At 37.4% G+C, this 17,771-nt stretch overlaps 1 protein-coding gene across 5 annotated transcripts in view; it reads right to left on the reverse strand.

The window, feature by feature from the left end:
• The window catches only part of IBTK (inhibitor of Bruton tyrosine kinase), a 97,313-nt gene that overhangs the window by 66,820 nt on the left and 12,722 nt on the right, over positions 1 to 17,771 (reverse strand). For 4 of the 5 annotated variants that reach the window (XM_073336543.1, XM_073336540.1, XM_073336538.1 and 1 more), the window contains exons 3-9: positions 16,167 to 16,263; positions 12,925 to 13,049; positions 12,252 to 12,362; positions 10,123 to 10,293; positions 8,293 to 8,410; positions 4,815 to 4,995; positions 1,234 to 1,357 (exon numbers count right to left, since the gene is read on the reverse strand). In XM_073336543.1, coding sequence (XP_073192644.1) covers positions 1,234 to 1,357; positions 4,815 to 4,995; positions 8,293 to 8,410; positions 10,123 to 10,293; positions 12,252 to 12,362; positions 12,925 to 13,049; positions 16,167 to 16,263 — 927 coding nt within the window. The remainder of the gene's footprint in view (positions 1 to 1,233; positions 1,358 to 4,814; positions 4,996 to 8,292; positions 8,411 to 10,122; positions 10,294 to 12,251; positions 12,363 to 12,924; positions 13,050 to 16,166; positions 16,264 to 17,771) is intronic. The other variant, XM_073336541.1, reaches the window with a different exon arrangement.

The raw sequence follows: 17,771 nt of genomic DNA on the forward strand, positions 1-17,771 counted from the left end.
TGATCCCACAGGCACAGTAACTTTACGAGTCACATGGTTTACAGCATACATGTGCGCACACATAAACCTCTTGACAAAATATTACCATCTAATTTGAAAGACTAGATGCACCTATCAAAAATCTGCTTTATCCTATAAAAAGAGCTCAGTCATGTTGCAAAAGTGAAGACAGAAAAATGCAGAGAGGAACACCAGTTCAGTTCTGTCCTCTTTATTCTTTATGTGCTGGCACAATTTTAGATTTCTCTTCCACTGCAGCATTTTCGTTAAACAAAAATTTTACAAACACCACTAGATGGTGCTGCAAGTTTAGAATTTGCAGTGAACTAATTCTAGGATGCTTTGAGTTTTCAGGGTTTCTAAGAAGAGTTGCTGTAATATGGAAAGCTTTAGTAAATTCTTCTGCATTGTCATACTAACCAGAAGGTACAATTGTCCGCAATTAAACATATATACTAAGCCATTCATTGGGTATGGCACATAAACTTTTAAGTGTGGTCAGACATACTGTACATTGTATCTCTAAGGTAATGGTTTGAGAGTGGGCTGTAGTCACACTCGGAAACAGAAGAGACACAAACAGAGGTTCTAGCCTGTTGTACACTGTTGCAGTGGTTCATGTGAGAGTATCAACCGTATCTTAGAGGAACACTGGCAGCTGTGTACAAGAGGGATGGACATTTTCAGATAAGGATATTGGCCTCTCTTAACATGGCAATTTAGACCAACATCTGACCAATATTAAGTGTAACATCATGCACTTGTGGCAAACAATGAACACAGAACAAAAAAAAACTAAGGACCTAAAAACCAGTGGCCCACACTTAAGTAACCATTAATTCTCTCAGTACCATACCCAGGTCATCAGGTTCTTTTTCCAATGTCTTGCTCACATTGCTGTCAGCAGAATGAAAGTGATGTGGAACAAGCAGACAGTTCTGTGATGAAATTGAAGGGATGGCAGGAGTGGAGAAGACAGCTTGCAAAGAAACTACAAACCAGGGCAGAGGAGTTCTTAGATAACTGTTCTTTGGGTTAACTTTGATGAATTTTTCAGCCAGATGACACCCACTCAGAATTCAGATGCCATCCTTCTCCCATACCAAAAAGAGAATTCTACTCAGAGAAGTTAAAATACACTTGGGAGCCCCCGTGGTTCTGTTCTCAATTTACCTAGCCCTTTCAATATACTTCTTGTTTCAAAAGAATTAATACATTAGGCAGACAACTTACTCGTCCAGCTTCATCCAGGGCAAGAATGCAAGTCTTTCGACCCCCATTTTCTTTGAGATGTTGAGGATCCATCTTGTATTCCAAATATCCCCCATTAACAAGAACCTTTTTTAGGTTCAGCTGTCTGAATGAACACAAAAGCAAAGATAACATTAATATTTCTTTTACATATAATTGAGATTTTACATTTAGAGAATCACTTTAAAAAGCAGCTAATGTAACATACATAGTTTATTGTTATTGTGATTAATTTTCCCTCGTGGTATATTTACCAGTCCTTAGAAACAAAATATTCTCATGGCTTGAGACATACAGTAGTTGTCTCATGTCCATCCATTCTTCAAAATAGGTTATCTTCATCTCCACAGAGAGAATACCCTCCTATGGTAAAGAACTGATGGACAAGTCAAAAAAGATTAAAATGAACCTCAAGCTCAAGACCCCAGGATAGAATTACAGCTGCCTTGTACAGCTATGGCATATTACACTTTAAATAAAAATAATAATAATAATAAAAAAAGTTACTTCTGTTGAAAAAAAAACAACCCACCACATAGCACAACATGAGAACAACAAAATTAGTTACCAATTCATCTTTCCTTTTTGGTGTGTTTTCTCAGCACAAACTGATGCATATGACCAACCTCACCCAGACAGAAGGAAGTAAAAAAGACTCCCCCTACCCTTCTCCAGTAGGCAAACTGGCACGCAAAGGTTCTACATGATGACTAAACTGGGCTAGCAGCAGCAGTTTGGATGTGCGTGAGGGAGCTCAGGGCTAGGGCAGGGGGTTGTAGTGCAGGAGTGAGGGGGCGACACTTACCTCAGGGAGAGGGGAAGCCTCCCCGGCTCCGACCGGCATGTCTCTGCAGCTCCTAGGTGGAAGGGCCAGGGGGCTCCGTGCGCTACCTGCACCCACACATGCCGTCCCCCACAGCTCCCATTGGCTGTGGTTCCTGGCCAATGGGAGCTGCGGAGCTGGTGCATGTGGTGGGAGCAGCAGAGGAGCCCCCCGACTGCTGCTCTCCCCCTAGGAGATGCAGGGACATGCCGTTGGAGCCAGGTAGGGAGACTGCCAGACCCGCCAACCCTCCCACAGCACCAGCGGGAGTCCCGGGCCGCACACTGCCGCCCCACCCCAGCATGGGTCCCAGGCCATGCAGCACTGCCCACACAAACCCCGCAGCAGGGGTCCTGGGCTGTATGCCACTGCTCCCCCCACCCTCACCAGCACGCCAGAGCAACCCTGGCCCAAGTTTTAGTTAGTAAAAGTCCTGAACAGGTCACGGGCCATGAATTTTTGTTTACTACTCGTGACTTGTCCACGACTTTTACTAAAAATACCCGTGACTAAAACGTAGCCTTACTTATAGTTTTCACACAGACTCCTGAAAACACTAGAATGCAACACATAAAACTTTATACATTGAAAGATCCATTTTCCTCGAGCTTCAAAAGTTCATACCCATGGCCCATTAATAAAATTTATTTAAAAATCCATACTTCATCCTTACAGAATTCATCAAGTTTCTGGGTGGATAAAATTGATTTAAAAAAAAATTAGATTATTTTTTAAAAGAAAAGTATTTCAATTTAAAAGAAGTGTTTTAATTTTCATAATTTAAAATTTTATTTTATTAAAATCATTTAAGTAAATAAAAAAATATTGTGCATGAATAAGTCCTCCTCAAGATGTTGCTTTACTTATATACAAAAAAATCAGGGGAAAACATCTTTAACTTTTGAGGTTAACTTTATGTATGTGTCACAATATCATGTACTGCATTAAGTATCTATATATTATTTTCAGTTTTTACAACATAATGAATGCTAGTATGTATTTCTTCAAATGTCTTTCATTTTGTTGGGCAGAAAAGCTTATTCCTTAGTTACTTTTGGTTTCAGTTCAGCTAGCAGGTGCAGAGATCACATTTTCTTCATTTTCAATAGTTTAAAGTTGAGAAACCAATTGAGAGTTTAAAAAGCAGGAAAGTTTGTTTTGTTCTTCCACTATATTAATAAAAGCCACATGGTGGAGGATCAGATTCACTAATTCTAAGAACTTGAACAATTCCATCCAGATTTTCCAAGGTTTTGAGGCACCTTAAAATACAGGATTTTCAAATGCACCTAAACCAGTTAGGCTCCTAACTTTCTTTGTTTCTAGTCACCATGGGTCAGGTTTTGAAGGTTCTTAGGTGCTGATGAAAATCCCAATGGTATCTAACAGGTAACTCCCATTGATTTAGGTGCATTTTAAGGCAAAGAAACTTCACAAATCTGGCCCATGGTGACCAGAAAAAATCCATCAACTACAGTAACTACAGTTAATACCTCCTTTGTTAATTTTACACTTTATGACATTTCTTTACTAGATCTTTTTTTAACTTGGATTTGTGCCAAGCTAAATTTAGACGGACATTGGAATTCAAATTATATACACACAAACAATATTTTAAGAGTTTTATTTGACCTTTAATGTGCCAAGTACATAGGAAAGTAAGTTTATAAAAATCTGTTGTTTATTAAATCAGTTTTAAATGCAATCTGAATAAATCTATGTTAAAGCTATAGAATTGCTTAAATAAATATGTATAGATATAGTGAAAACTTCCTGGTTAGCACAAGTACCCAATTTATAATTTAAAGGCTACATTTGGTTGAAAATCTACATTTTTAATGGTTATACCAACCAAATGAGAATTAACCTTTCTATAGGAAAATAACTAAAAATCACTTATTTTAAATTGATTTAAAGTAAATAAACCCTGACAAATTTTTAAACTACTTTCTTCTCCCCGTTCTAAATTAGAAGGGATTTTAAAAGGGTTTACATATAAGTATGGAAGTTTCTCCATCATCATCAAATTGAGACATAAGACTGAGGATTCAAAAATGACAGCTGCTGGAAGAGAAAATTAAGAGTAACCATTTGGCTAGAACAAAAGGAAGCTTCTCTTAATGTTTTCCCCCGCATCTGATTTTCCTGCATCTGCAACCCTCACAGATTTGTTTCATTTAAATATTCAGTAATTAAAAGTATCCGCAAGAAGAAAAGGAGTACTTGTGGCACCTTAGAGACTAACAAATTTATTTGAGCATAAGCTTTCGTGAGCTACAGCTCACTTCATTGGACAATGAAGTGAGCTGTAGCTCACGAAAGCTTATGTTCAAATAAACGTACTCCACAAGTACTCCTTTTCTTTTTGCGGATACAGACTAACACGGCTGCTACTCTAAAAGTATCCAATTATACATACTCTAATTTCTAGAAGCCTTTTTAACAGTTGTATTTTAACTCAGCTATTAGCATATGGCTATTTTACACACTCCCAAATACAAAATAAATCTATTTAGTAAAGAAACAAGCCCAGCCTTCAATGCCTCCACTAAACAAACAATTAGATCAAGCCAAACTCAAGAAGTCCAGGAAGAAGCAACTGTAAAAGTGACCCGGTATATATTACTTCTTGAACACGAATATCCCCCCTCCAAATCTCTTCCAAAATAGTTTGAAAAAAGAAAAAGAACAGTGAAACTAACTTAGTATTGTACTTCCCTGTAAAGGAAAAAATACATACTTGGAAGCCATCTTCTTGCACTGATAGTCTGTGAGCAAGTAAATATCCCCTCTTTCAGTAACACATACTGTAGCGCCATCACTTGCAGCGACTAAGGACAAAATGATGTCCTTATGATGCAAAGCAGAGACTTGGCGAGGAGCAGTTACACACTTCTCTCCATTAGGATCCAGCATATATCCTACAACAAAATACAAACCCCCCATTTATGTTAGTTATTTGAGATTCCATAATTTGTCATTTGATTTTGAGAACTCTTCCCCATTCTCTCCTATAAATATTGCTGAAAAGCCAATTAAAATTTAATTTTTCTACGTTACTCATCTTCACAATTATTAGGCAGAAACGAATCAAAAGGTACTTGTCATTTTTTGTCACATTATCACAAAAATGAAGCTTTGAAAAAAGGTAATGGATTTCTGGTCTACACAATCACAGACCATAGAAAGATAATTAAATATGGTTAGCCATTACAATCACACAACAACAGCTGCATTTATCTTGCTTACCACACTAAACTGGAAGTTCATTAGCAGGACAGATTACACTGTATAAACTCAATTTTACTTTGACTGTGGCAAGGCTGTGATATTAGTTGCCACATCACATGAACACAGCCTCCATATATCCATAACTAGTTATTGGCAGGTGCCAAACCAGCTCCTCCTGCATCAACTGACTGTTCAGAAACTGAACAAGCCTGTTTGTAAAGGCTCTTGTACCTAGTTGTAGGGTGGGTTTGATTTTTTGTTTTGTTTTTGGGGGGTGGGGGGGGAGAGATAAAAGGGAAGGATTCAGACACTCAATCCCATTCCTGTTTCCTATTTTTTAAGAAGAAAACTATTTTTATAAAAATTACTAAAAGTCAGCTATTAATTACACATGGTATCTCTAAGCATATTCTTGATGCCAGTCACCTCAGAGATTATAAATACATTTATTTTAATTTTCTGTTTGACTTTTTCCAGAATATACACAGAACTCTAAGTGCTTATTTTCAAACAATATTTTGTAGCAATTAAAAAAAAAAAAAAAGGTCTTCCACGTTATTGCTAATTTGACTGTCCTTATATTATATTATACCCACCACAATATTCCTTGTGCTATCATATTCACTAATACTTTATCCCACTTCCTCCACAGCTGTTTAGCCCACCTCTTCCCCAAATACTCAAGAAAAGAAATGGATTTTGTGATCAAGCCCAGCAGGTAGACAAATCCAGGCTTTGGCAAACCATACTGTGTGGAGAACATTTCAGAACCCAAAACCCCTTCTGAAGAACTCTTAAGAGGCTCCAAATTCAATTGATCAAGACTTTGGTAGTACACCTCTACCCCAATATAACGCAACCCGATATAACACAAATTCAGATATAACGCAGTAAAGCAGCGCTCTGGGCAGCGGGGCTGCACGCTCTAGCAGATCAGCGTGTCAGCATGCCTGCCTCCGACACGCTGCTCTGAGCGGCGTGTTAAGGGTGCCGGGCCAGGGCCGAAGGGTTGGATAAGGGGCAAAGGGTCTCGGGGGGGGGCGGTCAGGAGACAGGGAGCAGGGGGGTTGGACGTTTCGGAGGTTCTGGGGGCAGGACAGTCAGGGGACGGGGCGTTGGAGTCCCGGGGGGCTTGTCAGGGGGCGGGGGTGTGGATAGGGGTGAGGGAAGTCAGCAGGGGAGGTTGGATGGGTCGGGGGTTCTGAGGGGTCAGAGGGCGGGAAGTGACTATTAATACCAGAAATGCTCGAGGCCAAAGCAAGTTCGATATAACGCAGTAAGATTCTTTGGCTCCCAAGGACCACGTTATATCAGGGTAGAGGTGTACTGTATAGAGACAGAGACAGATACAATCCCTTAAGTAAACGTTGTTAATAATTATTAAAATAGATTTAAATGTATTTAAAATGCTAAAAATTGTCTAAAATGATAAAAACCTGTGCAAGTCAGACATTAATATAAATACTGACAAAGTAAAATATACACCCAAAATAACTGTTTCAGTCTTATTGTTTTTACAGTACTGGCGGGGGTTAGAAGACAGAGTTATTGAAAGAGTGAGAATTTACACAAAGCTGCATTTCAACAACATTGTTGTAATTTAACCACCATACATTCTCCCCCATCCCTGTACTGAAAATGTGGCTTATGACATCAGGCTCTGCTGTCGCAGGAGGAGTGACAGAGAGGATTGAGCCACATTGGTCTAGCAGAAGCAAGAATCCTACTGTATATCCCACTTATTGGAGTAGCAGAAATTGTATTAGGGGGTACTAAGAGGGCCATGAAATAGCATGGAAACACTATGAACTTAAATTTAAGAACAGAACATGAGATATTTTTAAAACATTTCCTATTAATGACAATTTTCTTATCAATAAAGGTTGTTTTTTATTCCCCAACAGTAATATAAAACATTTAACCACGGTTGCCTTGCTCCAACATAGGAGAGATAAAAGCACAGTTTCCAGAGAAGTGCCTAAGCTTCATGGAGTCAGCATACTAGTGCACGTAAACAGAAAGCACCAGGATTAGCTAACAAAACTTTTCAATCTGCACAGATGTAAACCCAGAGAAAGAGAAACTCAGTCTAAACACCAATATCAGTCTGAGGTTCTAAAGTGTTAAAATGGCAAAAATATTTCATTTCACACAGACCCTTAACTATAAATGAAGTTCACTGCTATGTGGTATGTTTAATAAGCTATCGTCTTAACTCGTCAAATGAAGATTTATTCTGGAAGCAAGAATAAAAGACAATTCTAGTAATGGCTTAGCAAAAATAGCAAACAAAAAACCCCACAATGCATATTCAGATACGTATCTTGCTTTTAAAAAGTTAGTAAGGATGAAAAATTGAGGTAATTCCCAATAGTATATTTACAGATAGGGGAAAGCTGGATAGAGAACATAAAAAAGTGCCAACAGCGTGCCCAGTGCTGTGCACAACACAAGCACTCCCCTTGGGAAATTACAAATTTAAACAATGTTGTCTGCAGTGTTGTTATAGCTGTGCTGGTCTCAGGATATTAGAGAGAGACCAGGTAAATTAAGTAAAATCTTTTATTGGAACAACTTCTGTTGGTGAGAGGCAAGAGCAGCTCTTTGTAGCTCAGAAGCTTGCGTCTTTCACCAACAGAAGTTGGTCCAATAAAAGATATTACCTCACCCACCTTGTCTCTCTAAATTTAAACAATGACATTCTGTATCCTGAAAGTCTGCACTGATGGGCCACACAAGAGTCACAGAAGAGAAAGTTGGCCAAATAAATTTGAACAGTAAAGCTACATTTGACTTACCCCACTCATCCTCAAGCATAAAAATAATCATTGACAGCAGTAAAAGAAAAAAAGAGTGTGTTCTGGAGCCAGTGGAAGACAAGTATAAACCAACATTAATTAAGCTTCTTTTCTCATACAGATGACGGCTTTTACTTTGAGTAACATTTTTAAAGACCGATTTTTATTTGTATAACAAAACATTCTTACCTAGCTGGCCACCATTCAGTCCCATGGTATATATAGCTTCTCTAGTCCATAGCACTGTATGGAATCTGCCTGCAGCCACTCCAATCACCATTCTACCTTTCAGATTTTTTGCCTGAACCTACATATAAAAGCAAAGATTTTCATATAAGTATCAAATCCCAAGCAAATAAAATGTGATGTGCATAAATCAACTTCTTATTTGGCAATAATGAAGTCCATACTAATTAAACTCTTAATGGTTGTATCAGTTTCACTGAAGATTTAGTATAACTAGCTTTTGAAATGAACCCTGCTTTTTTTAAGTGAAACACTGTTCCATCAAAGACAAAGAGGAACAAGAAAAATCCAGAAAGGGTTAGCCTATTTCTCCCCTCCTCCGCCCCACCACCACGCTAGATTAGAGCCATGCCACCTTGGGCTATCAACAGATCTCAGAATTAAGCAGGGTTAAGTTCAGTTCTTAGGTGAGACAGCCAAAGAAAAATACAAGTTCTGTAAAAAGTGGCTATTGGAAAGCTTCACTCTGTTTAAGTACCAGTGTCCTAGCATGCTGTAAGAGAGCATTTTGATGCTAGATTTCATCCAACAGATGGCAAGTGAAATTAAGAAAATGACCACTCGTGGTCATTGGAGAAGTAATCCCATTCCCTGGTGAAACTTTGACTGCCTCCCAACATCTTTCAACAGGTTCAATTAGACCTGTTACTCTTCACTTCCTCTTGCTAGCTGCCGTGTAATGCTGTGCTACTGAATGCTGTTAGTTGTATTTCACTCCAGATGGCACTTCCCTTCAGTAGTAGGTAAAGCAATTCTTGCATGTATAGTTGCTTTGAGATAGTAAATAACTTATTCTGAGGTATCACCTTGGGCAAGTTCTCCTCCCTGAAACCTGTGCTTCTTGTCTACAACTATCAGGAAATGTCATTGCAGAAAATTTTCTTTTCCTCTTCTCACTCTACTATCCCTATTACTATTTTTCCCAAACCACTATCAACCTCTGACATTAAAAGGGCTTTCAGGGAAAGGGTGCACTAGGGAGTGCGGGGAAGCCAATGACTTAATGTGCATGTCTAACCTTACAAAGACACAAACCAGCGGCCTAAAACAATCCATGAAAAAGGATACCACTTAGTAAATATGTATTTTTATTTTCACTCATTTGAAATAGAAACCTTTAACTAAAGGAAGTACTTCAGAGTAATATACTTCAGCACTTTTCTTGCAACTGTGCCTAGTCATCAAGTACAGGATTTAGTACTTCTATAACAGGGGTCGGCAACCTTTGGCACGCGGCCCATCAAGGCAATCTGCTGGTGGACCACAAGACATTTTGTTTACATTGACCGTCTGCAGCCACGGCCCCCCGCAGCTCCCAGTGGCCACGGTTTGCCATTCCCCGCCAATGGGAACCGTGGGAAGCAGCGGGCAGCACATCCACAGCACATGTGTGTGGCACATCCACACCACTTCCTGCAGCGGCAAACCGCGGCCACTGGGAGCTGCGGGGGGCCATGGCTGCAGACGGTCAATGTAAACGCAATGTCTCGCGGCCCACCAGCAGATTACCCTGATGGACTGAGTGCCGAAGGTTGCTGACCCCGTTCTATAAGCTTAGAATCCAAGCAGAGCACAGACAGGCAAACCATCTGATTACATTACACAAATATTTAACATTGAGATTGTGTGCTAATGACTTGGAGAAGATGGCTTTATTCGACCCCATGTTCCACTTGAATTATCCCTACAAAGTTTACATATAGACATCAATATGATCTTAACATTTCACTCTCAGTGAGGAAAAGGTCCAAGTAGTAGCTAAGCAGTTATTACCTGTCTGGGAACACTGCAATTAGTAGGAGGAGGAAGAATACCCAATTGATGGTAAGTATTTAGGCCAAAGGTGTAAACATATCCATCTTCTGTTAAAACAACAGTATGATCCTTAGCTGCTGCTACCTGGGAACACTGATGGCCAATTAGACCTTCCACAAGTCTTGGAACCTAGTACAGATCGACCAAGTGTTGAAAACATTAAAAACACTCATTTCTGTACTGAGAGAATTTTTTTAAAAACCATACACACCCCCCATCACCAAATCACACCAAAAACCCCACACCAAAAATAGAAATGCAAAAGAAAACTCATTTAAAAGGTACAGAATTGTGTAATTATTGTTTGATATATTAACACATTGCATATCACATGGAAAGAAGATTAATATGACAAAATACTTTTAGCATGTACCTTTAGAACAGATCACCTGAAATCTACTCAGAAACTCAATCTAAAACATCTGAGCAGTTTTCAATAGTCACAATTAATGGTGTGTTTGTGTTTGTTTTCTGAAGTTACTCTGATAGAAAAAGGCTTCCTTCTTTCTCCTAAATACGTATTTTTCCTCCAAAATTACAGTGATGCAGTACGGGTTTGAGGTCCAGTCTCTCAATTCCACTGAAAAGAGGAGAATCACAGCTTTCCAAAAGCCACTTGCTTCTAGCCCTGATTAAAAATGCTGTTTCAGCTAATTTTCAAGTGGGGGGAGAGGGGACCACACAAACACACACTAAGGGATTTTGTTTAAAATCAATTAAATATATAAGGTTTCTCTATAATAGTATCAATCTCCATAATATCAAGGCCTTCATGGCTTTCCGTCAGGACATCTGTAAATTGGATTCATAGTACTAAAGAAGCTTGGCGTTATAAATGGAGTGATCAAAAAAACTCAGCTATTTCTTTTTTAAATGTGACATTTACAGAATATAGGTGAAGTGGTCAAATGATGGTATTGGTACTTGTTTGGGACCTAAATCAGTCATTTATGGCTTTGCCATTCATTTGGCATTCATTCACATAATTCATATGGTTATTCCAAATTCTAGCCAATAATGTCTTTACAGCACACAACTTTATAATATTGTGGGGGAAAACTGCTGTTAACCTTGCTGTTGAAACTGACCCCATCCCATTCTACAGCAAAATCTACGCACTATATGCAACATACGCAAAAACTGTAATGCAAGAGGCCTACAGGCCTGTATCCTGTAAGACTTGGCTTAAGCTAAAGCATTTACGTATACTAGGCTGCGGCACTTGACCGAGATAATGGACTAGGCCAATCTCTAACTAGAAAAGAGCCAAAAGGGCCTCCAGAAGAGTCCCTAGCTGTCCATTATATGAACCCTCCACACTGCAAAAGTTCCTAGTCAAAATGCTGCCACAGCAAACTGCAGATCTTGATAAGATCTTGATAATAACATGGTGCGTCAGCACTGTGCTAGTTATTAAACTGCCCTTCCATTAATTCGTTATAAGGCTTTATTAATAACGCTTGAGTGGTAAGGAAATGTATCATTTGGCTTGAATTTGGACCTATATAAAAGTCTGGTATTATAGGGGCAGGGTAGAGAGAGACCAGGGTGGCACTTGCATGTGACCATCTTGGTCTCCTTCTCCCTGCATGCTTGTATTCAATAAAGGACCTCAAACTGTTTGAATCAAACAGATGGTGTGACTCGTTTTCCACAACAATGTACATACGTATACATATACTTGCAATTTCTCTCATAAATTGCTCCACTCTCAGGTTTCTCATAAAATTTTAAAAATGATGTCATTTCATGTAAAATAAGTACATAATGTTGGTGGTCCATACATAGCCCTGAAGTCTTCATGAAGACTATTACACACAGCACCAAACTGAATTTTAACGTTTTTATTCATCGATTAGCATAATGCAACTACGTACTAGTCAAATGAAAAAATAGGTACTAATCAGTTTCAATACAAATCCATTTAAAATATAAATTCTTCCTTTGTAAATAATTTCTGAACAAAGACTGTCATTGTTTAAAATAACCTACAACTGAACAAAATAAGACATTTAATGAATTCTGAGACTGCATATCTAAAACAAGATTTTTTTGTGCTAGACTATACACAATATTTTTAAAGATACCAGGCATGTTTGTTCATCACCATGACCCAAGCGTCCTCCTTGACCATGTCCACAAGTGTAAATCTGTCCTTTCTGGGAAAGGAACACCGAATGAAATTTACAAAGCACCACCTGAAAATAATATATACAGTTACAGTTTGAGGGGTAGCATTTTAGCATTCTTTTTGTAAATTACTTTGTAAATATGCTGCCTTCACTGAGGAAATACAGTCTGTCCACACAAGACACAACAGAATGTATATCAAACTAGTACACTGTTCATCTTCAATTCATTGTCTATATGGCACTGGAAACTACAATAGCACCATCCTCCTACATGGAATTATTTATCATCATCATCTGTTGTTGCAAAACATAGTTTCCATTTACAAAGCTAGGAATGTACTATGGCTTTCAAATCAGAAGTCAATCCAACATTTTACATCATCGTAAAATACATCCAAAAGGGTATCTATACATCCAAAAAGAGTTGGGAGTCATTGATCTGTGGACTGAAGGGAAAATAGTCCAGGAGCACTTAATCCCCAGAGCAGTTTCAATGACTAAAATAGTACTGTTATATGAGAAAGGGCAGCAAGATCAGCTCCAATATTGAGATTATTTCTCTGTGGAAAAAAAAAAAATCTTACTCATGATGGTATATGGGTTATTAATCTTTGTTTTTTCAGAATACCTGTTTGATGTAGACTCCATTTCTAGGAAACAGATCCACCAATTCAGGATGATGTTTGCTCTGTTGACCACCATGACCCAAGGTAAAATTTATGTTGTTTCCCCAAGTGTAGACATCTGTGGGATCTAAAATTCAAAGGACAAATTCCATCTGCAATATCTGCTACATCTGTGTGTGAGCTGCATTAATTTAACTCCACCTCTGACATAAGTGTGAACTAGAACAGTATACGTTACTCCAATTAAAAATAAAATTTGAAGAAACAAGGTAAATTCTATTTTAAAGGTATATTTTAAGATTCTTTTGAGAATTTAGAATGATTATTAAGCATGAAATATTTGATCATATTGCATGTCCTGTACATTAGGTCCCTGTTCACATATATTTCTCACAATATTTGTCCAACTTCACAGAGCACACATTCATCAGTAAGAACTATTTACATGTCAAGTCTGCAATACAAAACTGCATGAACTACCTTAATTGGTATGCAAAGTTTTGTCTTCCACATATATTAAAAAAAAATAAATCATGCTTGGACTCAAACGGCTAAATAGATTTTCTTCAACTCTTCCCATTTAATTTATATTCTAGACCAACCACAAGAACTTTCAACACAAGAGAGACTTTTTGGCTAAATGACAGGTTTCAGAGTAACAGCCGTGTTAGTCTGTATTCGCAAAAAGAAAAGGAGTACTTGTGGCACCTTAGAGACTAACCAATTTATTTGAGCATGAGCTTTCGTGAGCTACAGCTCACTTCATCCGTGAGCTGTAGCTCACGAAAGCTCATGCTCAAATAAATTGGTTAGTCTCTAAGGTGCCACAAGTACTCCTTTTCTTTTTGGCTAAAGTTATATAGATTAGAGCTGTGGAAATAGAGTACCCTCTCAGCTGTAATTACCATGATACTAGAAAGTGAACTTTAACCTATTTCCCTCTGACAAACAGATAAGAAAGTCAAATCAGTTCTGATGCAACACTAAGTTTATATTTTATCTAAAGATTCAAAGCATGACTGTAAAGTAATCAATACATTTTAAAATCAATATCAAAACAATGATGAAATAGTGTTTAATAAATAGAACATAAGGTAATGTCAGCCCAGAATTAGGATGTATATATTTCTTCTACCAAAATACTAAACTATATTTGTGCAACGAAATATTACAGCAATCAAAAATTTAATTGACTAGCAAAGGAAACTGACTAAACTATTTTCATTGCACAAAAGCTGATTGAAATGGGGGGAAAAGCACAAGTGGAGCAGAAACAGGAAAAAGCAGGTTAGATTTTTAAAATTCACTTATAATAATTTAAAGGGATATTAGGAACACAGATGGGGAAGTATATTCAAAGAAGATTTTAAACTTAATAATGTCTTTTAAGAAAGTTCCTATGTACTCAAATTAGCAGATCACATTACTTAGATATAACAATAACTTGCCAGTGACTAGAATTAGTTTACTTTTTAAAAATCATATAAAAGTTGCACTAAAGTGTTTTGAAGATTTATAATTTTGTATCCCAATTTTTTTAAACTGGCTGCGATGAGATATAGGGAATTCATTTAATCTATTAATGCTGGTGTTAAAACCATGAGGGATGTAATTCAATGTCAACAGATTTATTTAAGTCACTGAATCCCATCAATTTACTCTAGGCAGGCTCTTGAAAAATAGCTGAACCAAGATGAGGACATCAGACAGAATCCCTCCTAACTAACCTAATGTTAAGACCAGGGTGGATAAAAATCAATGATTTTTTTTAATTAAAATCAGATTTTTTTGATGAAAAATACCTATTATAGCTCAAAGATCTCTCATCATGGAATAGGGATTATAAATTCTAATTCTATAGCATGAGACAATATATTCATGTAATGTTTAAGAAAAGTTTTGTAAATGAGTTCCAATAGTTCATGTATTAGGGATCTAATCTTATGGAGTTCCATAGGCTTCTGTATAGATTATTTAGGTTAATCTTTTTATCTACCCATGGGACTCAGTGCTAAGTCTAAAAGGTACCATCAGAGATGCTTAGTTTTGCAGTTCTCAAACTGCGGATGTGTCTCCCCATAGGTAACATGCTTGTTAACAGCAAAAATGTTTTTAAATAAATAAATAATATATAGAGGTGAGAAATAACAGACCTCAACTATTTTGTCCCTCTGCAAATTTGTGTACACAGAGTCGATCCCTTACGTCTCTCTAAAAGTGCAAAGTCTCAAAAAGTTCAATGAATAGAAGATTGTTGAGGGAGGAATAGATCTGGACAAGGAGAAGAAGTCTGGAGATAAACGTGAGAAGCGAGGGACACACACTTGTTTTGGTAAAACATTATAGGTTTGCTCTTGAAGAAAAAAAAAATCAAGAATACTTAACGTTGTTGTTTTAGTTAAATAAAACAATTTAAATGTCTGTCTGGTGATGTTCTCCTAATACAACAAGGCAAGAAAATCCTCCAAATATTCATGATTAACCTGTTGAATTGGAGATATTTATGAGGTCACTGGGAGGTGAACTATCTGCTTCGATTACCTTTGGTAAATGAAATAACCAAACAATCATTCATTTTCTGATATAGCTGTAAAACTAATCTGAAAAATTTTCAAAATAAATCACTGTTTAAAAATGTATAGCGTGCACCTTCTAAAAATGAAACCTACATCTCTCTCTGAGTTGTGAAGCATATGTACTAAGGTTATACAAACCAACAAGAAAGCACTTTTATGTAGAAAACCAGGATTAAATTGAGTCATCCTGACTAGTAATTTAAATCATTATTTAAATCAAATTGATTTAAATCAAATCCACCCTGGAACTTAATACCATAGGTACTTTGAATTTCTCACCTGTAACTACAGTAGCACGTGCATCTTCATTCATTGCTGACAGTTAGTAGAGCACCAATACTGAACTCAAAACAAGTTCTCAAGACATGTTCCAGAACATTATTTAGCCCTATTTACCCTAGGACTTAAACTTCTGCCATCATTAAGTGCTGTTGCATTCTCTTCTGACAAAAAGGTATAGAATGTGTATGTGTAGACAAGGTTTTCTTTCTATGCTCTTACCAACTTACCATGTTGCCTTCACATCTTTTGTATAACATCTGTAAGTACTACACCATTAGTACAGTCATAATTAGAAACAGATAGTACTGTCTACGCATGCACACACATTTATATGTTGATAGCAGTACATATCTTACAGGAATCTCTGTATTAATTTGATGCCCTACCCGTTTTCTTGAATACTACATAGGCTGGTCTGTCCTTCATCACAAGGTCCAAGGCAGATAAGCCTTCTTTATCTTGCATGTATAAACTAACCCCATGCTGAAAGAGGAAAAAACACCTTGTATGAATATTACTATCACTCCTCATTTCACAGCTAGTAAAGAAATGAATATGATAAATATTCTTAGGTGATCTCAGAGGAATTTTACATTGGAGAAGCTAATAAATTCTTTGCATTCCAAGACATTCTAAAGATGGATTTAAACTCAGTAAATAATAATCAGAGACAAGTGACATGGACTTACTATACCAAAAGAAGTCTACAAAGAGGCTTAATTGGACAAGCTTCAACAATAACTACTGTTCTGTGTACAGTGAAAAAAACCACAGGAACTGGCACTGACTGCCACAGTTGAAAATAGGCAAACAGGTCTCCCTATTGTGCTTTTAAATCTACTGATGAAAAAGCGCTACACAAGAGCGAGGTATTACTACTACTGTTGGGCACCTTCACCAATGGTAGCAAGGGGGTGTGACAGAAGCGTAGCTGCTCTGTAATAATATACAAATACTGTATGTTTACTTGTTAACTGGAATATTTTCTCTATGAATGTTGGTTTACTAATAGGAAGATGTGTCAGGAAAAAACAAACAGGAAAGAAAACAATGGCTGAAGATACACCACCCCACTTAACCCAGAAGCTAACACACACACTGTTGGTTGTTATTTTTTATTTAAAGGATAGCAGACTAAGTCATTTTCACTAATAGGATGGGGGCTCTGTAATTTTTTTTTTTTTTTTTTTGGTGATTGCTGTGCACATTCAAAACACATAGCAATCTGGACTCCGAACTAAAAGAATCCTTCAGACATCAGTCTGTACTTCAAACTGTCTTTTGGGGTCTTTTGTTCATTCCTGCAGAGGCTGCAGCCTCTAACACTAGAAGACTAACAGATTCATCTTTGGATGAATTATTCAAATATTTGCCGGACTGATCTAACATGATTAGTTCCCCAAAAGAGTTCATTTTAGCCCTGGAAGCAGTTCCAAAGAAGATGTCAAAGGAAGAAGTCTATATATTTTTAGTGCAGCTATTGTTAGATAGTATCTCGGGGCAAAGAGAAGCAAGTCACCACACGCACAAAAAAACAACAAGAAACAGCAGCTTGGAGTGAATACATATGAGACACAACCTATACTGAAAAAGTTTTAAAATTCTCCAGTAATGAATCTCATACACTCTAAAAAGTTAAGAGGTCATTAGAAAGTGTTGAGAAACATACTACTTGGAAACGTTCCAAGGAAAGAATGCTTAGGATGAAAGTAAAGTGGCACATGAAACAAGCATTTTAGAAACACCAATGCTTCTAAAATTAAAACTGTTGGAGCCACAACCATTTTTATTTATCTGCCAGTTGAAAACAGATAAGGCTAGCAATGATCAGACAGTGTAATACTTTAAGTAAGAAGGGCAGAACGCCCTGGCCGCTATCTGGTCAGTGACTGGCTAAAGAGACAAGTGGGACAGAGCTAAAGCCCAACATTACAATCAGCTTCTAATTAATTTCACTTTCATGTACTACTAATAAAATGCTACAAATTTTT

The sequence above is a fragment of the Lepidochelys kempii genome, chromosome 3 (assembly GCF_965140265.1).
Source record: "Lepidochelys kempii isolate rLepKem1 chromosome 3, rLepKem1.hap2, whole genome shotgun sequence".
In the NCBI taxonomy this organism is placed as follows: Eukaryota; Metazoa; Chordata; order Testudines; family Cheloniidae; genus Lepidochelys; species Lepidochelys kempii.